Below are 25,311 nucleotides of genomic sequence, written 5' to 3' on the forward strand. Positions count from 1 at the left end.
CTCAAAAGAGAGGAAGTGGAGGAGTTTGCTGGTGAGCTAGTAGATGTGTGCTTGTTATCAGGCCAGTGTGTCACATTGGGGTGTCCAGGGGCACAGAAGAGGGAAGTGAGCTGTGGCAAAGAGGCCAGCGGTGCACAATACAGGCAAAACACAGGAAGCGCTCATCTCACATCACCTACAGCGCTGTGCTTTTTATGCATTTGCACTTGTAGCTCTAGTTAACCATTTGTTTGTGATTTTGCAACATTAGAAATGTTTTTTCCTCGCAGTTTCCCCTCTCCTGCTTTCCCCTTTTTCTTTCTCTCCTCTCTTTGGTGGAGGACCGGGTGGGAGGGGGGCTGTTGGCATTCTTGCACCGTGTGCTTTGCGCTCGACCGGGCCTTGGCTCAGGTCCATATCCCCTCTCTACCCTCTCTCGCTTCTCTGACTACCGCCCCTCCTCCTCCCCGACTAAACACCCCCCCACACACACACACCCCCCACCCCACCCAACCTCTTCAACTCCCCTTGGTTGCTTCCCTAACCACCACTCCTGCCAGCAGCTCTGTGCTCTTCAACAAGCCCCCACCCTTACTCACTTCTCTTACTATCACCTTCCTTAATCCTTACTCATGTGTCTACAATAATTCATTGCACCCCTCCCACACCCGCCCCCACCCCCCCAATCCTTTTCCATCCCTCTTCCATCCCAGACCGTGGCAGCAGGTCCAGCCTCTGTGACACAGATGCACCCAGTTGCTCTGGGCGCTCAACATGGGAACAAAGCATTGGCGGGGCCCGTCTGTTGTAGTGTGTTTCAGGGTGCGTGGTGTTGTGTGTGTGTGTGTGTGTGTGTGTGTGTGTGTGTGTGTGTGTGTGTGTGCATGTATGAAAGAGAGATAGAGAGATAGAGATGAGAGAGGATGCAGAGGAGAGTAAACACAGCCAGATACTAAAAGTGCTTTCATGAGTTTGTTTAAGCTTAACTTTCTCCTTAATAAAAAATGTGTTTGGTTGCTGTGTGAGTGAACATCCAGAGATAGTATCCGGCAGGATCTGTCTTCACACTCGCATGTACTGGGAGAACATGAACTTGCGGTGATTTACACCACCCACTCAACCAACGCACACCTTTTGAGCTTTTGTCCAATAAAAGTACTTCCTGTTTAAAGCTCAGCGATTAACAATGAATAATTGCCTAAAGAGAATCCATCTTCATTTGATTCATAATGTGAATAAGGCATGAAGTCATGAATCGAACCCCCGGGAGTCATCCTGTGGGGCTTCATGTTCATGTTGTGCGTGTGAAAACATCTGCACATGTGTATATGAGTGGATGATGTCACTGCTATATGAGGTCAGCATCTGGTCTCAGAAGGTCAGAGGTTGTCTGGGGAAGTTCGTCACCTCTAATTGATCCAGCTAGTCTGTTCAGGGGTCGTTTTGGCTGAGCTTTAGCCTTTCACTCTGCCTGGCTGCTATCGCCTCAGTCAGTCAGCACAGAGCCGATAGCCATCAGCGAGCGGCGAGATAGTGGACCTGAGGTCATAGATGTGGATATGTGGTGGGAGTTTCATTTCGTACTTGCATTAACAGGGACACAAATGAGCATAAACAGAGAAGCGAAGAGAGCAGCAGACACTGGAATATGTTTATTTCAAGCTTTTCCGCTGCTGGAACTGCCCTCAATCTTCACCTGCTCCCTTTACCTTTTTTTTTATTTTTTTATTTTTTGAGGGGGTGGGGTGGGGGTGGGGTAGGTGGGTGGGGGGTGTGTGAGGAGAGGGCGGGTAGGAGGGAAAAATGAGATGCCTCAACACTCCACTGCCCTCCTCTCCATCCAACTCCCCCACACACCTGGGATGGCCATTTCATTTCAGAGTGCAGCAAATGGAAAGGTGATCTTAATCTACCCTGTTTCCCTCTAATCCCCCTCCCTCTCTCCATCTCCCACACACAGAGCCTCATACCGCTGATGGACAGCACACTGCTGGTTGCCTCAGCCTGCCGCCAGCACACCAAATTTAGTGATAGAGAAGGACTGGATACACATTGGTTTATTACCTTGAACAAATTCTCTTCATTTCAAACACAATCTTTGTTCTTATTTTTAATCTTTTTCCGGCTTGTGATCCTCAAGTTCTCACTGGCGGACACAATCCTTTTCGTGGGAGCAAAAAGCAGTTGACAGTCGGCTTCAATCAAAGTATTTCGACACGAACTCCTCAATACACAGCGCCCCTCTGTTAGCTCATTACTCAGTGTTAGGTCTCCCTCACTGCTGTTAGCTGTTACAGTCACAAGTAGAGGTGCCTTGCCATTGATTTCCTATGAATAGCTTGCTGCAGGCCAGTTCATTAGGCACACCACTGGATTAACTGGACTGGAGGCACATGGGGAGAGGTTGTTGCTTTTGCATATCTTTCTGTGGCATGCTGGGCAAAATTTCAAAGGTGTTTTGACTTTTATTTTCCAGTAGGAATAGTGTGCAATTTAACAAAGAGAACAAATAAGTTTGGATGATAGATTTTTTTTTGAGGCCCAAAAAAAGAACCTCTTTCTAAAAAATGAAATTTACCTCATGGGAAAATGGGAAAATGGGAAAATTTTAGATTTTATCTGAAGTGTTTTTTTTTTTTTTTCTCTCTGAGGAAGAGAAAATGTCTCCACCAGAATGATGGTCATCTGGAGTAAAACAAACCTCACTTTCAGCCTCTCTTAGTGCACTCGTCTCTCTTCCTCTCCTCAACACATGGCTTGAGGCTGGACTGAGGCTGCAGCTCCACCCGCCCAGGCGTTACTATGGCAACGCTATCTGGGCCTACCAAGACCTGAAGCCGAAGGACATCCTGGACAACAATACAATAGCAGCACAGCCAGGGTACCTGAGGGACTTAGACCTGAGAGGCGAGATCTGGGGGGGTTGCAGACTGAGTAAATCCTCCTTCTTTCTCTGCCTCCCTCGCACACAAACACAGTCAGGATTAGCTTTTCCCTGAGAATCCAAGAGGTAGTGGAACAATACTTGGCATTTAGTGATTCTGGTGTGGCAATTTTGAATGAAATTTATAAAGAAAAAGAAAAAAAAAAAGACAGAAAAAAAGAAATGTTTTTTGGTAACTATTTTGAGTGGATTTTCGGGTGAGTACAAAAACTTAGATGTTTGAGATCTTAGATGTTTGGTGCAGTTAGATGTTCAGGCTACCAGCTGCATAGAGAGAATACATGTCATTCATGATTGTCCGAACTATTTAAAAAAAAATTTTTTTTTAAATCACGATGCCGCGGCACTGCTGACTTCAAGGATTGGGCCACACTATCCAGCTGCTGATGCCAACAGTGGAGAGTAATAGAGATGTTTAGAGTCTATTTGCCTTGCTTGCATTCCTCCATGTACTGCTGCTAAAATAATAAGAGGGAGGGTTACCTCAGGTCGGCCCCAGCTGAGGGATACGGAACATGCATTGTTGTCATTGGCTCCATCTGAGTATCCCTCTTAAAGCCACAGCACGGAGCTGAGCAGCCGGGCACTGCTGCCCACTTCACAGAGGCGCAGTGCTCAGAGACAGCACAGGGAAGGATGGACATAGAGATGTACTAAGAAGTGTGATATTGTGTGTGCGTGTGTGTGTGTGTTTGTGTGTTGTATGCAAGTGCCATAATGTGGTGTCAATATTACATATATCATCATGAGTAATTATTTGTCAAATGTCAAAATTTCACTCAATTATATATATATATATTTTTTTAATCAGTGGTTCGAGATGAAAGTCTGTGCGGCTGCGCTGCTGCCATTGCTGTTGAGTAACTGCATATCAAAGCAAGTGTTTGTATTCCATTGAAGCCTTAAGAGGATTTTATTCCATGTTATGAAGTGTTATTAGCTCCACAGCAGCCCACCAGGCAATTGAAAATCTTTGTTATGGAGAAGAGGGAGTCATGCTGTGCACTTTCTGAGTTTATACAGTTTGCGCTCATCTCTTGTCCTGCAGCTTCTGATGGTTTTGAAACATTAATTTGTGTCTATTTAAAATGTGTTTATTTCTCAGTGGGTGCGAGCACAACATTGTAGATGTCCATGTGTGAATAGCTGAGTGTGGGACCTGCTTAGTCATGCTAAAAACACCCGTCTTACACCTCCTCTGTGTCCCTTCACAGGCAGCCTCAGAAACAGGATGTTAATGCTTGACGGAATGCCTGCAGTCCGAGTCAAAGCTGAGCCCCTGGAATCGGAACAAGGGGTAAGAGAGCAGTTGTTTTCCAGACAATTCCCTTTTTTCCTCCTGCTTTCCTTTCCTTCTTTCCTCCTCCCGGCGAAGGGGCCGATAATCACTCCCAGGCTTAAGCAAGTGAGTGAGAGAGTGAGTGAGTGTGGGGGCTAAGAGGAGTGGTCGGAGAGCATGGTAGTAAGCAGGAAGAGGAGAAGAACCGAGAAGAGGAGGAGAGCCACAGCTGGAGCAGGAATGCATTGGGGGAGTTTCGGGGAGGTGACTGGGGCCAGCGGAGAGTCTGTGCTGGCTGGGGGTGATTGTGCAGATGTAGTCACTGCTCCGGGGAGGAGGGTCACATGGGAACCTCTAAATCTTATCTATCTCTGTCTGTTCCTGCTCCTTTATGTCTCTCAGTTTCCCTTCATCCTCCCATCCTCCATCTTTCTCACAAACATACATGATTCATCTCTCTTTAGTACACGTATGCCAATACACACACACAAACACAACACACCACGGTGTACTCATTCTCTGTAAACACTATCACTGTCATTATTTTTGGGTTTATTGTTCAATTAAACTGTGTGTACTGACCATGTTGGGTATAATTGAGTTACCTCATGCAGGGTTTCATGGCCCACATACAGTATCAGCGCTCTCTGGTCCAACATACCTAGAAATAAAGTGGTCTTGTTATGGTGAAGCTGTTGCTAGGTAACCAGGGCTTTGTGTTGCAGCCACAGCTGTGTGTGCAGTGGGTGCAGGCCACTTAATATTTGTAATCATGATGAATTAGTGTTCCGTTATTATTGATTTCCATTCATAACATATCAATAATATCTTGACCCGTAATATATCACCAAGAGCACTTGGTAGGAGAAGAGCAAAGTAGTTTCTGTTGAGACAAACGTTAGGCCGTGATGGATGAGAAAATTACCGACTGCTGATAACCCATCAGGTTATCTCAGGTCTTGTAGAGAATTGTTTGGCTGTGGAGGTGCTGTGTGTTGATAAGAACCAACTCTGTCTCTCCATATCTAAGGACTTGACAGGGAGGCAGCAGGTGGTTACTTTCTGGGTGTCCTGTTCTCATCTTTGGCTCCAGGGTTTGAGAGCTGAGCTCTTGCACTGCTACCTAATACCTGGGGTTTTGAAGTCATTCTCCATACGTGCAGTGATGTCAGTCACAGACAGGATGTAAGCGCTGCAGCCCACACAGCTTTGAAGTGCACTGAGATCCAATCTTGCCCTAACAGACTGAGCTTCCCTTTAGATGGCAGATGCAGACAGACAGTTTAGGCTGCTGCAGAAATGTGGTCTTCATTTGGGTGGCGGGGGGCCAAGGGCTTGCTGGAAATGGTCTGCCTCGTTAGACAATTCGCCCGCAAGGGCCTGGAAAATCTGCCCCGCTAACCAGTATCCCCTAATAAAGACAATGGCATGAGGACAGAGGCAGGCAGGCAGGCGGGTCGAGCATATCTTTATATGTGTGTCAGTGTGTGTGAGTATGTGTAGGTTTGAGTGCATACGTGTGTTTGGATCTGTCAAAATGAAAGTGGGGGTGGCTTTAGTTTTCCATTTGTGCTGGCTGAGATCTGTTTGAACCTAACCCCAAAATGCAAATGCGTTTCTGTTTTTTACTTTTGTGTAACAACCTGCAGTGTTGTTTTGACCTTTCCACACAAGTGTTCCCTTTTTTTTTTTTACTCAGAGGATTGATCAAAGTTCCTTGTAACTGACATTATCCCTAACTGCCATGATTATGGTGTTACCATGAAAATGAGCCTAACACTTGTGAATAAAGAGACAACACATTCTACACATTCTTTTTTTATACAGATGAAAAGTGGAAAATGCTTCCTCACATTACTTCCCAAATGGTTTGATGTCTTGATTAACCATTCAGCACAGGACATGCAACGGGTCAGAGACACCTGGAGTACAGAAAGATGAATTTTGAATTGAAGCAGATCATTACAGGTCAGATTTTAAATAAAAATGTTCCACCTTTTGAATTGTAGCTAAAAATTTGAATATAACATGACAGCTCTTTTGGATATGACCAAGTTAGCTTGATACTGCTGTTATTGGTTCAATTTGCTAACTTAGGAGTCCTCTTGTGCTACCTTCTTTAATCAAGTCACAGTTACACATTTTAGAAGTTTATCGCATGAGTAACAGTGCATTACTACAGGATATGTTTGATGTCTTCTGCTCAACTAACTGTCAAAGTAACTGCTTTTTAGAGTTCAGTTTAAGCAACAAGGAATATGACTTGTTGAATGTTGGTGTCTTTATTGCTTTCACCTACATTCGAAGGAGAATGCCACTTGAGGATATATTCTGCTTTTTGTTACATCGATTATACCATAACCAAAGAGGTCAGGTGCTCACAAGTACAAAAGCTAACAATGTCTGTCCTTTGTAGCCATTAGCCTCAGTATAATCACATGCCACACGTAACATTTCCCCAAGTGTCTTTTATCAAAGCAGGTCCTAGCAATGAATAAATCATAGATTAAAAAAAAAAAACTGCTTAAATCTGTAGTAATCTGTATATATAGATTTAGTGGCAAGTGCAGAACTCTAGCAGCCAACACACTCCAAGGGCCCTCACTGAGGAAGCTAAGATTTCCAAAACACTGATATCAGCCTCAATGGAGCTAATGGCTTCAAAGCCTTCAGGCAGTATAGCTCCAGGCAGTCTGTGACACTCACATCCTATACACAGCATGTAAACACAGAGAGATCACATGCAAAAGCAGCTGGAGGATTGCTTGAGGCTCTGTCAAGAAAGGCTACATCATCAGTAAATGCAAGAGAAGCACAGAGGACGTTTCATATGACAAACACACTTTGACAATTAAGTGATATTTCTTTGAACTGTTCTTAAGGTCGCCATTAGATGACCAGGGACAAAATCAGTTGAGAACCTACATAGTCCAGTCAACCAACCTATCTTTGGGTTAAATCTGAAATCTTCTACAGAGGAGGGTCAACAGTGAGTCACCCCAAGGCTGCATTACTCAGCGTCTACACAGAAAGTATTTTAACTGCATTTTTCACTTGTGTGTCTCACATATGTCTGATGGACCAGATATGCTTCTGTTTTAATCAATCCAGCTGTTTACACAGGCTGCGTAATTATGGTAATGGCTCGCGTTTCACTTGTGCTATATGCATGTAAGAGTCTTTTTACGCTTCAAGACTATTTTCTTCAGTTTTACACGCGTACAGTGATTGTGTATGAGATTCTGTGACATGCACTCAATAAGTGCCTGAACGCATGCTGTGTAGGTACAGACGGAGCGGTGAAGTTACTCTGCTGACACGCTGTTCACGCTACGCCTCCTGTGTAGACACGTTGTTAGCTTTATGAGTGCAGAAACTCAAAAGTGGAGTGTTGCGTTAGTTCAGCCAGAGCAATAAAGTAGAGCCAGCATCAGCTGTTTGGCCATCAGCTGATGAGTAGAATCCAATCATATTCATTCAGGTACAGTAGGGATGGGAGTTGAGAAGATTTTATTGATACCAACGCCATTATCGATTCTGCTTATTGGGCCGATTCTTCATCAATTCCTGTAATGATTTCTGATCCATTTTCTGTGTGGAAAAAAAGTAGGCTTACACGGATTTTTGCCACAGTGTCACACCTGACACCCCAGTGCTCTCACCACAATCCTCTCTCCTTTAAAACTGCTTGCTCCATCTGTCAGTCTAAGAATGCGTAGACCTACACGTAACAGAATGAGATATAAACATATAATATTTATGGAATTGAATATTTTCAATAGAACTGTAAGATAAGTGGATACAATATTATCAATATGAAATGTAGAAAATAATGAAATATAACAAAGAGCTTTGGCTCAGCTGCCTGGTAATTAGTCCAGTGTTCGACAATATGATACAATTAGTTTTGGCTATAAAACTTAAACATAAGCCTATAGGCTATGGCTGCAGCTTTATTATTAATTAGCTATTCAGCTACATCACGCCCATTCATTCATTCAAATGGCCTCCTCCAGATTTACTCATTTCAAATATAAAACACTGTTTATGCTGTGGCTGAATAATTGATGGTTATTATTAACTGAGAGATGTGCATCCATATTGCCCAGCACGCCCAGTTAATCAACATTTAAATTCAATATTGAATCAATAGTCAATGTCATTCCATTGCTTTCCATCCTGCATTAGTCCAGAGTTGTAATAAAACCGACAAAGAGACTACATAATTATTTTTAAAATTATGTGCACCATATATTGCCTGAACCGCTCCATACAGAGGGTGCGTTTCATTTGCTGCGCACACATATGGTCACTGGTTCATGCGCGACACGTAATCCTTTCCGAGCTGCAGTTTATAAACACTGTTGCCAGTTGGCGTTTATCAAACGTAATAAATAGTTGTATTTTGCTCTCACTTTGGTCAAGACATAAAGTCACAGAACACAGCACAGACAGACCGAGAGACGCCCCGCCCAGCTCGGTCAGAAACAGACAGAGACAGATGCACTGCAAGCTAGCACTTAACGATAGCTACTGTTATTTGCTGACATCAAACTTGGAGAGGAAAGAACAAGTTTACCTGACTGCTGTTCCCACAATTCACTCTCATGGTGCGTCTTTTTCCTCTTTCCGTGACAACGCGATAGTTCCGCTTCATCCTCTCATCAAAGTTGTAAACACTGACACCTGCATATATAACATAACAACTAATAACCCGACAACTCTCACTAAATTCAACTGATTCCCCTGTGCCATTTCCACCACCTCAAACATCTCCTCTTGAAGCTTTTGCTTGACTTTACTATACATCAATCAACCCTGCGACATTAAAACCGGCAACTGGTTTTAATATTGGGGCTGATTGGTGTATCTAACAACCGTGTATGTATATGTTTATTAAGGTGGATTAGTTCACCCAGCAGAACCGTTATTACTCCTCCGATTCTTTGAGAGCTCCCTTAAAAAGGCAGTGTCTCTTCCGCCAAATATAACTGTATAACTGTTTGCTATAAATGGTCAATTCCTTGAGGGAAGTGTCTCTGACTGAACTGTTCTACAATGAGTTTCCATGAAGGAGGTGTGATGATTTCTACATCACAGGACAACCTAAAGGATCATCTTACCCAGTTTTCACAAAGACTGGTGTTGAGCTTATTACAGATGTGATACCTAAGGCTGCTTGTATCCTCACAATATAGAAAAAAAGCATTAATCAATAAAATGTTTGTATTGTTTTTTCCCCCAAAGTATAATTTTATACATAAATTCCTGTAGAGACCCTACTGAAAGTGTTTGGTGGGTGGTATTATTAAGCAGACCATAATGTGCTGTGAACCTTGACCTGACACCACTGACCCTGAGCTGAACTCCACCGAGGTCCAGAGGTCATCAGAGGGCATATTTCATGGGGTAGGGTTTGTTTTCAAACTGAGGAGGAGTTACACAGGGAGAAGCACTTTTTGATTCATGGGGTCGTAACATTTCCTGTAGGCTGAAAACGAGTATACAAGTCTGGAGTAAAAATAGCAGGCTACTACATAAAAGAACATGCACAAACACACACACACACACACACACACACACACACACACACACACACACACACACACACACACACACACACACACACACACCACTCCAAAAATTCGTAATACACCGCAGATCCACTCTCAGCCAGCATTACATAAGGGGAAAGAAATGTGAGTCTGAAAAACAAAAGTGAGGACGAGAAATCCACAGTACAGAACATTTCTCATTTCTCCTGCAGCCGAGTTTTTCCTTTAACTTTAATGAGCTTTTCCTGTACGATTAGTAAGAATCCTGGATATGCTCACTCGCTGATGGCCTTAACTGTGAGTCAGCCTCTGAGAGACTCCACTGGGAGGATCAACACCACTTGCCACACACTCTAGCACCCCTCCCACATCAAACATAGTGAGTGTAGATCAGCTACATCACATGTAACGTGCTTAATTTGACATTAAAACAAAAGACTGTGATATCAAAGTGTGTCCAAAGTTTGGGAGTCAGGAGGAACAAATAGTAGCAGGGTGAGTGTCGTTTTTCTTGCTTTGTATGTTCTCCATTATCTTTTCCGAGTAAACAGGTTCCTGAAACTTGTGCAGACAGATGGAGCGGTTGTGTTACAGTCTGCTTGGTGTTAAGTGAAAGATATGTTGAGGGATACACCGAGCCACCAGCGTTGGCCTTAGGAGGCCCATCGCTGAGAGACAGAGAGAGACGGTCAGGAAATTGAGCCCATATGATGTTTTTCCACCGTCACAAAGGAGATTTAGGAGAGATACAAGAGGAGCCAAGAGAGCTGCGTTTCTGTGGGAGTGATGGAAAACAGGAGGAAAAGAGAGAGAGAGCAACCCACGCCAAGAAAAAGACAGAGAGAGAGAGAGAGAGAGAGAGAGAGTGAAAGGAGGCGAGTGTGAGAGACACTATCTTTACTTCTGTATTTCATCTGCGAATGACATCATGCTAACCATGGGGACTTCACGGGAGGAGTTGAATGCTTGAATGAACATGAGGAAATTAACTGGTCCTTTCTGTATAATTTTCACTACATATACCTTTCTGACACATCTCTATCATGCAGTCTTGTTGTTTCTGAATGTGATCATTTATACAGAAACAACTGTCCTTACTTTTTGGTTAATGAGACAGTTCAGATTATTGCAGAACATTAGTGGAAATGTGAAATTTAATGCCATAAATACATCACTTGTAAGCAAATTGTGTGACTTATTTTTTTCTTCCCTGTTGTGAGTCGCAGGTTTGTGTAATTGTAAGACATTAAAATGACAAAAGTGATCAGTGATGATCAGGAAAATCTAACATCATTGTTTTGTTTTTTTCCTCCCGCAGTCGCCTAAAGTGCGCCCTTATTCTGCGATGGACGTCCCCTTCTTCCTCAGTAGAGTTAAACCCGAACCCCCAGAAGACCTGCTCGCTCACGACCTGCACTTCCACACACAGACCGAGCCTGTCGACCTGTCAATCAACAAACCCCGCCCTTCCTCTTCATCCACCATCCCCACCACCACGACCTCATCATCATCCCCTCTCAGATCCGCCTTCTCCCCGTCTTCTCTATCGTCGTCATCCTCCTCCTCCTCCTCCTCCTCTCCATCAGTTATCACCTCAGCCTCATCGGTGCTCACACCAGGCCCTCTGGTTGCCCCTGGCGCCGGGGTGAGAGGTCAGCCGTATTTGCACATCCTGCACTCTGTGCCGCCGCCTCCTTCGAGCCCTCTGAGCCTGCAGGGAGCAGGGAAGCTGGCTAGCCATGTTCACCGCATCCCGGTTGTGGTACAGTCACTGCCCCTCATGTACACCACTGCCGTTCGATCACCCTCCAGCCTCAACAACGCCATCATGCTACCTCTGCTGGATGAGGTCAAAAGCCAGGGCAAAGGTGAGAGCACGCTCTCCAAATTTACTACATATTCATACGGCTGACTTTGTTTCTTTGGGATTTATATTAAACCTCATTTTCCGTTAGAAACACTGTCATTTCTCCAGTAATTATTGAAACACTGTTAAATCTGTAAAGGAAATGAGAATGCATTATGATTCAGTCTTTGTCCTAATGCTTCATGAATACATTAGTTTCACTTTGCATCAAAGTCTCTCAAGAAACTCTAGCCTCCAGCTTTAATAGACATTTTCTCAACCTACTGAAAAATATCAATTAGAAATCTAATATCTCACAGATTATTCACTTAAATCAAAATAGTTCAATATTTTTAATCATCAGTCGTCCGCCATGACAATACCCTTCAGTAATATCCTTGCTAAGGAGTGCTGAAACACCCCAAAACTTTAACTGAGAACCTTTTACGAAGTGGAATAAAGTGAGTCCATAACAAGAGGTGACACAGACAGGTCCCGGCTGTCATTTGGCAATTTAGAAGTGGTGATGTAGCATGAGATATCCCATTGATGAGCTGTGTATAGTGCTATATGTGTCTGTCCAGATGTCCTGTGCTGATACACCCCCTCAGGCAATAATACTTCCCCCTTTAGAGTGAAGATGAGCTTAACAGACTCCCATCTTTTTACCAACAGAGATTTGGCGTGGATGTCTTAAATAGCCTCTAGCTCAGGTAACCATTTGTTACCTTTCCCTCTATAGAGACGCAAACATCTGAGACAGTGTGAGTATTAGACCTCTTTGGCCCAACCTAGACAGTGTTATTGGTTTTTCTCACTGGGTGTGGTTTTATTGCCAACCACAGTGAGAGAGCCTACAGTAGGTGTTTCTCTGAGCCGTACACAGGGCAACTGTTGGTTGTAAAAGAGGTTGCTCCTCGTCACTCCCTGCAGGATGGACAAACACACTTGGACTTTTAAGTCACACCCGTGCATGCACTGTACATGCAAGCAAACAAACAGATGTGTAATTAGAGCATGTGCTCAGACAGACACTTGGCTGACTGGGTGGGGTGGTCCTCAGAGATGGGCGTTTTAAGTGCTGGATGTCTGCTCCAGAGGAGAGGAGAGGAAAGAAGGAAGGACAGGAAAAACAAGACTTGCATAAGAGGGTGTGGATGGATATTGAAGATGGGTGGCACTTCCACAAACACATGCACTCACATATGCACAGTCCACCGTTAGCAGTGCCCAGCTCTGAAGGCTCCAAACACAAAGGAAATGGGGTGAATGAGAATAAAATGTTGGGTGTGGTGGATGGTCACTTTTACTGAGACAGCAAACAGAACATTTAGCTATTACTTGAACTTAATGTGTTTTCCCACAGTCAATTAAAAACAATGTAGTGCTACAAAACATCACATTATATTTCATTTCGGATATACGTTGATTTTTCTTTTGGTCTTGCCTTATCTGGAGTTTTCCCTGTCAGGTGTCACTGTTGGTTGATGGCAGAACAAATAAGTTGTTGACATCAGGGGAGTCACACACTAAAGCCCTTTCTGCCAGTGTGAAGTTGAATGTGATTATTGAAGCTCTCAACATAGATACAAGAACACTTGCATGCACACACACTTGCATGTACACACACTCATCCACTCTCCCACATGCACACGCACACACACACACACACACACACACAGGTTGGCCATCCTCTTTAAGAGAGGGCGGGTACCCTTCCTTTCACTGCTGTCTCCCTGTCTCCGGCAGGAGGTTGCCATGGAAACAGGGCTTGACTGGAAACAACAGGAGAGAAAGAAAGAAATCCGGTGCTCTGCCCACCTCTCCACCACTCCTCCTTTGTGTCCCTCGCTCAAAATACCCCTTTCCAACACACAATGCATTTCTGACTAATTACAGGTTTTCCATAGGGTAGGCGAGCTGGTGACCACTCTGCATGTCGTAGTCTGCAACAACATTTAGAGACCTTTAAAAGCAAAAGCTCCAACAGAGTCGCAGCATTATCCCCCCCCCCACCCCCACTCCCTCCAAGTAATAACACCATGTCTGCTGCTAACTCTAGACCCTTATTATGGGACATTATGGCCACAGTCTCGGCTGAGAGGGCAGAGGAGGTGAAGTCCTGATGGCTTATAAAAGCACCAGGATTACAGTAGACTGGGGTGTTGCAGTACTGGAAAATACTGTATGCCTTAATATATTCAGTATTTGTGATGATTACATTTTCAGAAAGAAGACTAGTTATTATAATATCTTACCGTGTTGTTTCTCTGTCGAGATTCATTTTGTCTTCCTTTCTATTGATTTATTATATTACTTAATCAATGTTTAATCTCACACTGTAGATTTCCAGGAACTTTTCTTTGGCAAGTAGTCAGCGGCAGGTCTTTACTTTTCTGACATTCATCTCTTGAGTTATTGAGGATGTGTGTCTATGGAGACAGAGAGGACAGAGTTGCTGCAGGCTCTGGCAATGTTTCCAATGAGCTGTCCAGGGGAGAAGTTGTCACAACTTGTGGAACAGATGTAACTTTGTCATGTAGAGACAGGGACCCCTGCGCTCACTGGCACAGAGGGTCATGGTTTAATAGTGTAGTGGCCAGTCAAACGTTCAGCAAAGATAGCTTGCTAATTATCAGGATGTTCTGTGAAAAGGATACAACAGTGAATGGATGGGTTTCGACTTCTGTGTCCTCTCCAGGCCTTTTATGTAGAAGTTTGTCATTATCATGAATATTAGTCTCTGTCAGTTGCACATGTAGGGGGACGGAGAACTCGGTGCTCCGCTGAGCCTCACTCATGCATGCACATGTACTTTTAACTTGGACATATTCAGTAGACACACACACACACAAACACACTCAATAAAAGATGCACAAATGTTCCCACACACTGCTCTGAGACAACAAACGCCCAAACAATGCTCCACCCAGCTCCTTATCTCTATGGTTGGAGGCTGATGAAGAATATGTGTGCGTGTGTATGCATGGGTGTGTGTGTGTTTGTGTGTGTATGCATGGGTGTGTCTGTGTGCATCTGCACGTGTGTGTATCTATTTGTTTGCTCTTCTGTGCATATGTAACCACTGGGTACACTGTCATGGTCGGCTGTTCTGTCCTCAAGTTCAGAATTCTGTTTGATTGATCCCTACTGACTGAAAACATCAGCACTGAGGCGACCTCCTTGATACACAGATACACACAGCTATAAACACCCATACTATATATACACATTAAATAATTACAGACCTGAATGACAAGAGCTTCTTTAAAGGATGGTTCCTTTAAAAATGAACTGACAACATAAAGTATGAAGGCGATTACCTCATTACAATTAGAAACACTTTCCAACACACACAATGTGATATGCCTTATAAGTTTCCAGGGCTGGCTCCAGTATCATGTGTCTGACTCCTGCGTCTGTGTCCCGTCCTCGCAGCACACACAGACCCCAATGGCCTGTCGCCAAGGCAGATCAAAAGTGACAGCGATGACGACGACCTGCCAAACGTGACCTTGGACAGTGTTAATGAGACCGGCTCCACTGCGCTGTCTATAGCCCGCGCCGTACAAGAGTGAGTATCATGATCTGTACGTGTGTGTGTGTGTGTGTGTGTGTATGTGTGTGTGTGTGTGTGTGTGTGTGTGTGTGTGTGTGTGTGTGTGTTTTAAGTAGTTATTTCTGTTCAGTCTTGTCACAGGAAGGCTTTGATCCTCACGCTCCTTACTGTCCACTGTTATAGGATTGCTAGTGTAGGAGACTAACCCAAATAGTACATAGTTACATGTAGCTGTTTATTAGAATAAATACTGTACAGCACTTTGCAGTATCTCACCAACCAAATATAAACAAAAACAAAAAAATCGTGAAAAACATGAAAGGAGCATAAAATATCACTGCTCATATTAATGTTGTGACCAGTTTAATAGATGTAAAAGTTCATTCTTTTAGAAAAACATTCTAATATCTGAGAATATGTGCAAATCTCTATTTATTTTGATGCAATCTTCTTTAATGCAGCTATTTCCACTCCAGGCTGCTGATAGTAACTTTTTCCTGTAGTCACAAGTCTTTGTCATATCTAGTGATATTTATTTAAAGTCTTAAAATATATGGAAAATTTTAATTTTAAAGAGGAACAGACTGTTTGAGAAAGCATAAAGTGACTGCACAAAGTGAAAAAGCGTAAGGTACATTTAGCTACAGAAGAATCTAAACACCACTGTACTGAGGTCTGAAATGTTTTCCCTTACACTCTGGATGAGAGCAGTGTTTACATATGAACCTAGTGTAAGTCCCAGCATTGTGAATTTCTATGTGCTTTTCTAACTGCTCTTCCACGTTTGGATGTGTCTGCGTGGGTGTGCATCTATATGACTGCATATGGCTCAGACATACTTTATGCCCTGCTCGGCCTACAGACATCACAACTCCTGTGGTGCCAGTCCATCTGTGTTGAATGAAAAGACTTCCCTCCCCAGTGAATGACAGCTTACAGTATTCCGATCAGAAGGAGGAAATCAGATGCAGAGAAACATTTGGCTCGGCCCAGCCCTTCCCCCCGCCTTGCCACACATAAACCCAGAACAGTCATAACTAGCAGCCTGGCCAGACTCAAGTTAATACCCATAGGACTTTTATTTAGACTATCTGTAAGGAAACTATTCCAGGACTCTGTGAGAATCCTGTTAATGATGTAGCAACGTTAACAAGGCTGAGGCTGACGGTAGGCCAACGCCGGCTGGCTGTGTTTTGGTGGTAACACTCCAGCTTACGGGGTTGACATTGTGCATTCTTTGCCTGTGCACTGCTGCCTGTGTGAACCTCTGCAGTAATGCAACAAAACAGGTTATTGTGGTGGCACTGTGCAACACATTGTGGTAAAAAAAAAAATAGTACTGTGGCTGTGCCTGTTCAGTGGTACAAGCAGAGGTTGCCATGTTTCAAGGAAGGCACACACACACACACACACACACACAAACAAATACACACTCAGAGACACTCACAGGAGGACTCAGGTTTCGGTGCAGGTTATTGAGAGGGACAGGCGTGCCCCTGAGTGCCACACGTGGGTACCGGGTGGTCAGAGGAGAACAGAGGTTGGCAGGACCCAACCTTTCACTGCCCAAGCTTTCACTATGGAGATAAATCACCAGCCAGGCTTAGCAATGCCCTGCCAGGGCCTGCCCACACACTCACTTCTCTGTGTGCAAAGTGCAGACTGTGCTGTGTGGAAACTGTGCTCCTGTGTGCGTGCTGTGTATGTGACAGTGCGTGTGTGTGTGCACGCGCGTGTGTGTGAAAAAAGTATGTGTTCACGTCCGTAAGTATTAATCCTCCGGTGTATGTGTGTTTGTACTGTATGCATGCACGTGTTTCTGCACAGTGGACAGAACAGCTGGTTCCAGAAGGAGGTCAGCCATTGTCAACAGGAACACAGACTTGCATGTTTGTCTGTGAAAAACAAAGAGGTCTGTAGTCTTCTTGAGTTACACGCTGGAAGAATGTGCATTCTGTATTGACACAACACATGCGCTCAGTGGACATCTGCACTGCAACAGAAGCCGACAGCACTTCTTTGAAACATGCCACTCTATTGTGTTGCTATATTTCTCTTCTTTTCATTTAAACATGTACACTGTGAGTGTAGAAAGAGCTGCTTTATGTAATTTAGTATCCATATTTACACAAGCAGTCATCCAGGCAGCATCAGGGAGGAGAAGTGTAAGGGCGGAGGACAGGAGTGCCTGCAGCCTCCAATCCAGGTATCCATATATAAATAAATGAGTGAAAGGGGAAAGTGAGATAGAGGGAGAGAGAGAGAAAGAGAGAGAGTGTGTGTGTGTGTGTGTGTGTATGTGTGTGTCTTTGTGTGTGTGTGTGTGTGTGTGTGTGTGTGTGTGTGTGTGTGTGTGTGTGTGTGTGTGTGTGTGTGTCATGTGCTTCTTGGGCAGCCTCCTCCATATTCATGCGTTTCCCTGGGGACCAGTGGATAGGCTATTGTGGGAGAGCGCAAACGAAAGAGAGGAAGACAGTTAGAGGGAGATAGGAAAGGGAAGGAAGGTGTAGGTGTGTGTGTGTGTGTGTGTGTGTGTGTGTGTGTGTATTGGGGGCAGGGGCTTGTGTTGGAAGGGTTGTCTCTGTTGAAGTCTGGCTTGTCCCCAAGGACCTGGGGGCAACGGAGCAAAGCAGGTGGAGGGAGGGGAGAGGGGTGAGGTGAGGGGTAGTATCCTCGGACAGGTACAGGAATGCCCGGTGGGCAGTCTTCCAGTGCACGCACACACACAGCCACACACACACAGTCACACACACACAGTCACACGCACACAGTCACACGCACTCACACATTCCCTTTCCTGTTTTCTTGATCATTCCACTATTACTGCAGTTCTGTTCAAGAACCGCGTAGAGCTGTTGCTGCGCTGAAACTGACCCCATTTCCTATGAGAACTTAGAAAAAATATGCATTGTGTTTGCATTGTGGGAAACCCCCGTTACAGGTGACACACATACACACACACACACACACACACACACACACACACACACACACACACACAGTCTCTGCGTCTCTCTCGCTCTCTGTCGTATGTGCGGAGAGCAGTGGATGAAGAGGGGCAAACAAAAGGGGAAACGAAGGAACCAAAACAGAGGTCAGCTCTGTTTGAAATCGTTCTCAGCTGTCCTTCCTATTTCTCTCGGCTGCTCTGGGAGACACAACCAGACGCATTCACACAGCCGTGATGCCGCGCTGACACAGGGTTCAAAGCAGTGTGACTCTGCCTCTGGGCTCACATGAGAAAATACAAGACATTAATTCTCACACAGTAGCTACGATAAAGATATGTTGTTTATGCCAACAAATATGCCGGACTCAAATCTTTGTGTTTATTGTTTTCTGCTGACCTTGCCAAACTTTGTGTCCCATTATTTGATGGAATTATTCAGCTGAGCCCTCGGTAAAAGGACAATCTGTAAAACACAACTTCTCCATGTTGTAATTATACATACATGAGACTACTTTTTACTTTGAGGCTCAACTCCTACTTGGGCATTGCTTTTTTTTTTTTTTTTAAATGCACCAATTGAACATAGGTCTTTTACTGTATAAAAACCTGCTGATATTTTTACACGACAACAGCAACATGGAAACTCTTGAAACTGCTAGTACTAATTATTTTCAATGAATTCAATGAATTCCTACATCTTTAAGCTTTAATGTTAGTAAATAGTGAAAAATCTCTATCACAGTTTCTCAGAACTTAAAGTAATGTCTTCATATGTTGAATTATACCAGACCAACAATTAAAAAAAAAAAAAGGCTACGATTTTCAGTTTACCCTGATATAAAACATTTGCTGAAACTAGCAAATGTTTGGCATGTGACTTTAACAATTAATAAATGATCAAAACAGTCTGGAATAAATTTTCTGTAATTATTTCAGCCCTACTTTTATTCATACAAGCTTGCATTAGCTTAAAGTTACATTTTATTTATTTCATTTCTATACTTCTTTATTTTGGCCTGTTTTATTCTTTAATGTGTTACGTGACTCATGTCCTCACAGGAATCGTTAAAATGTCATTTAAGTGGATTTTGAAGTCTATAACTGTTTACCTTTGTTGCAGTGGTGAGAGCGCTTGTGTGCAATGTCTGTGGTCTAGGAGGAATCAGAGACAAACTAAATTTACATGAACACACACAATAGATGAAACCAGAAATCTGTCAGCGGGCTCTTGAGATGGCGCAGCAATGACGACAGAATTATCGACAGTGGGAGAAAAGCAGCTGCGTTAAATGAGTAATGAGACGTCGTTTAGTCTTTGTTTTAGAAGCTGTTGTACGCAGACCTCCCTAAATTATATCATAATCATGGAGTCACTTCATGGATGAAGTCAGAATGTAAACATCCGCCTCATCTGCTCAGTGGCTGAACTCAGAGTGTTTCCACTGTAAATCCTGCCACTCTTCTTCACTTTCCTGAACACAAACACACACACACACACACACACACATGCACTCAGACTCTAGATGGTTTTCTACATTTCTCCGTGAGATTAGTAGATGGCCCGGTAATCTCCTAATCAATCATTTGTAATCAAGACTCGCAGTCTGCCTTCAGCTACATGAATACACTTCTTTGTCTTAATGCTGAGTTTTGACATCACGGTGCAGTGTGATATTTTCTGAACTTGGAGACATGCAGTAGAGAGAGAGAGCGAGAGACTGAGAGAGAGAGAGAGAGAGAGAGAGAGAGAAATGAGAGGGGAGTTAGAGTTCACTTCATATCTGACCCGTGTGCTCATTTCCTGCACAGCTTCAGATTGGCAGTAAGCCAAGAGCAACAGGTGATCTGTATGTATGTGTGTTTTTCTGTAATTCTGTGTATTTGTATAGCCCGTGTGTGTGTGTCTTGATTGCACACACACACACACACACACACATATATATATATATGTATATGTATACACACACACACACACACACACACACACACACACAGAAGAGTCTGCATTTGACAAATCATGCTTGGGTGAAAGACAGAGAGACAGGAAGTGGCCTCCAGTTGGACACTGGAGGCCCTGTCTGACAGACCCTGCTCCTCTTTCAAATCTCTCTAACACAACTGAAGCAGTTCCTCTCCTACTCTCCCTCCTTCCCCTTTCCCCCTTCACACTCTCACCTTTTTTCTCAATATCCACAACAGAGACTCTGAGACCTGAAAGAAAAGCATTTGTGCTCCTCCACTGCCGAGAGAGCCCTGTTAAATATATCCCACAGATATTACTCCTCCCCTCTAGTAAACAGAGATGTTCTTGTTTTCTGTCTCTACTGTATCTTTCTCCTTCTTGCCAATTTGCTGTGTGTGTCTGTGTGTGTGTAACAGTCATGTGTTTGTCGCTGTGTGAAAGGTGCTTGCTGTATCACAGTTGATGACGATCACTGGTGAGACCATCTACCACCACCCTACCTTCTCTTTGTTTCCTTCCTGGATTTATTTGTGTGTTTACATACTGCATTATCGTCTCAGAAGTTATGCATAAGCAAATTTAGATCCACCACAGATGGGAAACTACTTTCCAATACTCACACTCACTAACAAGTCAGACATGCATGCAAAAGCATGCACACACACACACACACACACACACACACACACACACACACACACACACACACACACACACACACACACACACACACACTTTGCTATAGGGCTTCACTGTTAGCAGTGACAAATTATATAATCAACAGTGATATTGATTACTTATCGGAGAGGAAATGCCATGACAAAATATATTGATGGTAGAAATAACTCAGGAGTCATTAACCTCACTGAAAAACATTGAGAGAAAAAAATAGTTTCCACGTTTGATTGATGAAAGTCTGTGAGCAATATGAATACCAGCCTTCTTACCTCATACTTCCTCAGTCATGCTGCAGTGGTTTTACACTGCCACCTGCAGGCATGGCCACTGTTCTGCCACCTTACATGGTAATTGCATGTGCGTTACTGGAGAAAATTAACACTTGCAGTATACTGTGTTTGCAGTTATTACTTACTGTAGACAGGAAATTAACATGCTTAACAAGAAATGATACAATATTTACATCGTGGGATGTCAAAACTCTTCAATTTCAATTAAAAGAATGACTGCTCTTTTCTGCAGGGATTGTACCACCTTACAGTATTAGAAATCAATCAGAGATGCTTCAGTAAGCTTCACTCTCCTGGACTACAGTAAACTATGATTTTATAATGACACTGCCAGCTAAACACACAGAGACAATCATTGTTTCCCCCAAAAATGTAATAGTGTCTTGTTTCCTGGGCTGTTTCATCACATCCAAAATGACTTTTATTTTTTGCAGCTGTGTGGAGCTCCTCAGTTTCCCAGGGTTTTATTTTTTTAAATATGCATCCTGACTGTTTTGATTATACTTTTATTTTGTCAGAATTAGCGTGTAGTATAGATTTTGGACACACTTTGTGGTGCAAAGTTATCAAAGATATTAACATGTTGATTCTCCTGTTGCAGTTCCATGTCCCCGTTCAGTATTGACAGCATACGGCGCCCCCGGAGGTCAGAGTCACCAGATTCCAAAAAGAGAAGAATCCACAGATGTGACTTTGAGGGCTGCAATAAGGTGTACACCAAAAGCTCCCATTTAAAAGCACACCGAAGGACGCATACAGGTCAGTAAGACTCAGTGTAGATGTAACACTACTGTATCTGTAGCTACCCTATGCTTGTGCTTGAGTGTTTGTGATCAGACTAATCTGTGCACAGACATTTGAAGACACATTCACACATGGGTTTCTGCAGGACAAAATGTTCATAGATTGACATATTTTTCATGTATCATGAGTGGGAAACAAAGGTCAGTCATCCAAAGCTCCAAAACCAGATGGGAATCCAAATAGGCAGAAAACTGCATATCTAAAATACATAATGTATTACAATGCATAATGCTTTATAAGAGTTGTTGAATGCATTTAATAGCGTACCCTGATGTCTTATAAGAACAGCCTTAAGGCATCAAGTGTGATTATACTTTAGTCGGTCAAAATTCTCAGTTCCCCATGACTGTTTATTCTCTCATTTCCTTATGAATATCTTGAGACTGTCTGTAACAGTTAGTAACCATGGGAGACTGCGGTTATGGCGGCCTTAAGGCTTCCGTGATGGCTCATTCTCTGCTCTAAGCAAAAGGTGTATGCTGGTATTGATACAACCATTATGCTATTTGTTTACCACATCCCATTTTAAAACAATTATACATACTAGACATTTAAAGTGGAAGCTAACAGCACAGAGGAAATTGAGTTACAGTCTTGATTAAAAAGATGACCAGTACAACTATACTTTAAAACTGTATATGATGAAATATTAACTTTTTTAAATTTACAATACAGCTAACCACTTTGGAAACCCTGCTGCCGCTTTAGAAATCTGAATGCATTTCTTGTACCATTCCAGACATCCCAATGGTTTCATAAAATATGTATATGTATTAGCAGATTCTTCAAACTTCCTTGAGTTGGACAACAAGGTAGTGTCATTACTGTTATGGTGGCAACAAATGCAGACGTTTCAAATCAATCTGCACCTTAACGACGTTTCTACGCAACGATAATGTAACACTTACAAAAATGAATGCACACTTGATGTTTGTGGAGGTGGATCATGCAACTTAAGCAAGTTTCAAGTCTGCTAACTGGCAAACATTATAGAAACTTTCTCACACACACACACACACACTTACCAACATATCATAATTTACAAAGCACCAAGGCCAAACTATGCCAGTGACAGTTCTGACCATGTGATCTACAATCTGCTGAACGTGCCCTGTGTTTTCTCTCTCTCTCTCTCTCTCCTCTCCAGGGGAAAGGCCATACAAATGCACCTGGGACGGCTGCACGTGGAAGTTTGCTCGCTCTGACGAGCTGACGAGGCATTACAGAAAACACACGGGGGTCAAGCCCTTCAAGTGTGCAGACTGTGACCGCAGCTTCTCCAGATCTGACCACTTGGCTCTGCACCGACGGAGACATATGCTGGTGTGAATCAGATGGAGAGAGATAAAGAGAAAGAGAGAGAGATGAAACGGAACAAACACATACACACGCACACACACAAACACACACACACACACACACACACACACACACACACACACACACACACACAGACACACACACACACACACACACACACACAGGCAGCCGGGGGAGCGGGATCTCCCTATGAATGTTTTTCAGCTGGCCTGGATGTGCACACACGTACACAAACATACACGCACACACACACACACAGACACACACACACACACATACACATACATACACACACTCTCATCCGTCATAAGGAGAGAAGATGTAGTGGTGCACAGAGCTTGTGGAGCACAAAACAGGGTCACTTCTGGATCCTCTTTGGGTTGGAAGGAATAGACGGCAGGATCTTTTATTGTCATTGTTTGGAGTATAATAGGGAACTGTATTTTACAGCACTGTTCATAAATGTTTCACTTTTGATTTTTAAAATGAACTCGCACTCTTCATTTGGACAAAAAAATATATATAATGCAATCGCAACTGTCTCATTTTTAGTATCTTTCTTTTCATTATTGTTCAAACGGCTGCTTTTCCAGCATTCATAATGTGAAAGATCCCGTTGTATGGAATGGATTTTTCTGTGTGAGCAGAAAGAAGTTAGGCCTGGACTGGATCACAGGAAACGATTTTGGGCCTAGTTGGAGTTACAGGCAGTATTGATTCGCCGTGCCTCCCTGTGAGTCTGACTTATGACCAGCAGAGGGCGCCATTTCATCACGGATGGTTTCCTTTTCCCGCTGGAGTCTGCTGTTTTGTTAGAGGCATCCCATTTTAAAAAGCTAAAAGAGGGCTGGACTTTCACCTTTTTTTCCCATAGCCAGCAAACAATAATACAGCATGACTCAAAATAGCCACAACCTGAATGGATCAACCTCATCAACACCTCCACTGTTTCAGATATTCATTGCTTCGTTTCAAACGATGGAAAAAAAAAAAATGGACGTGCATATCATCCCACCAGCAAGGAAACACACCATTTATGACTTACTCACAGGGCCGGATTACCCCAAATAACATCAGTGCTATTCTTTATGTTGAGCCTCTTGAAATCTTTGGTTGATTTTGTGCTGTGATTAGCAATCAGTAAAGTGCAATCTTAAAGGATAAATATACTTTCAGTATGACAACGTTCGTTTTGTTTATTGAATCTTGCTTTTTTTTTTTCTTTTTTTTCTTTTTTTAATGCCTGCTTATTGCCTATGTTTGACTCAGAAAAATACAACCCCTCATGTACAGTGAACTTTGAAACAATCAGAGGAGATTTTCAGTATGTGAAAAAAAAAAAAAAAGAATAGAGGCACCTTACAGACTCATGCTTTCATTCTGTCCTGATCTATCTGTTGTTATTATTCAGCTCTGTTTTCTCAGCTGGGTTTTGACAGTGAAAGGAATTTGTGTTGGTGGTTTTGCACAGCAGCACTTGACCATAAGCTGACATTGACACCGGCTGCAGTGTTACAGGGATAGCGTGGTACCTGATGTACAATACCGAAGAGCAATACATTCTGAACAAAGGAATGAGAAGGAACGTCCACCTCCTCTTTGTTCTGTTTGCTGATGTCAATATCCGAGGAGAGGTTTCTAGCCAGGCCAACTCCTCGCTCAGTACCATGACTCCCCTGTGTTACCGATTTGGTTTGTAGCTCCAGCACGAATCTGATGTGTCTCAGTTACTGAGTTACTATAAAATCATTTAATTTTATTTTGTTTTATTTTGTTTGTCTCAAATACAGAAAGTCACTTGAAATGTTATCACCTCAGACCAGATATATGTTAAGATTATTATCTGATGTACCTGAGATTTGGCTACATAAAATACTGAAAAACAGAGGAGTCACATATGCATGCATACATATGACATACATAAAAAAATACATACACATGCACATAAATAAATACATTATGTATGTGCACTACGGCTACATTTTAAATGCAGTTACTGGCAGATATGTCTCTTATAGAACATCACTTAACCTTAATCAGGAAGCTTAATTAAAAATAATATTTTTATACTCATAATAACAAGACTTTTTTTGCAGGTGTTTCCAGCGCTCTTATGCTGAGAAAGAGCTGCAGACATAAACTTG

The 25,311-nt window shown here is 43.0% G+C and overlaps 1 protein-coding gene across 1 annotated transcript in view; it reads left to right on the top strand.

Annotated features, from left to right (window-relative positions):
- Nucleotides 1-23,232, top strand: part of klf12 (Kruppel like factor 12) — a 34,783-nt gene extending 11,551 nt beyond the window's left edge. Inside the window, exons 2-6 of the mRNA XM_022740708.1 lie at nt 4,138-4,220; nt 11,076-11,625; nt 15,042-15,177; nt 21,645-21,802; nt 22,995-23,232. Coding sequence (XP_022596429.1) covers nt 4,155-4,220; nt 11,076-11,625; nt 15,042-15,177; nt 21,645-21,802; nt 22,995-23,176 — 1,092 coding nt within the window. The 5' untranslated portion in view covers nt 4,138-4,154 and the 3' untranslated portion in view covers nt 23,177-23,232. The remainder of the gene's footprint in view (nt 1-4,137; nt 4,221-11,075; nt 11,626-15,041; nt 15,178-21,644; nt 21,803-22,994) is intronic.
- The last annotated feature ends 2,079 nt before the right edge of the window (nt 23,233-25,311 follow it).

This window comes from Seriola dumerili, unplaced genomic scaffold (genome assembly GCF_002260705.1).
Source record: "Seriola dumerili isolate Sdu_G_001 unplaced genomic scaffold, Sdu_1.0 BDQW01000052.1, whole genome shotgun sequence".
Classification (NCBI taxonomy): domain Eukaryota; kingdom Metazoa; phylum Chordata; class Actinopteri; order Carangiformes; family Carangidae; genus Seriola; species Seriola dumerili.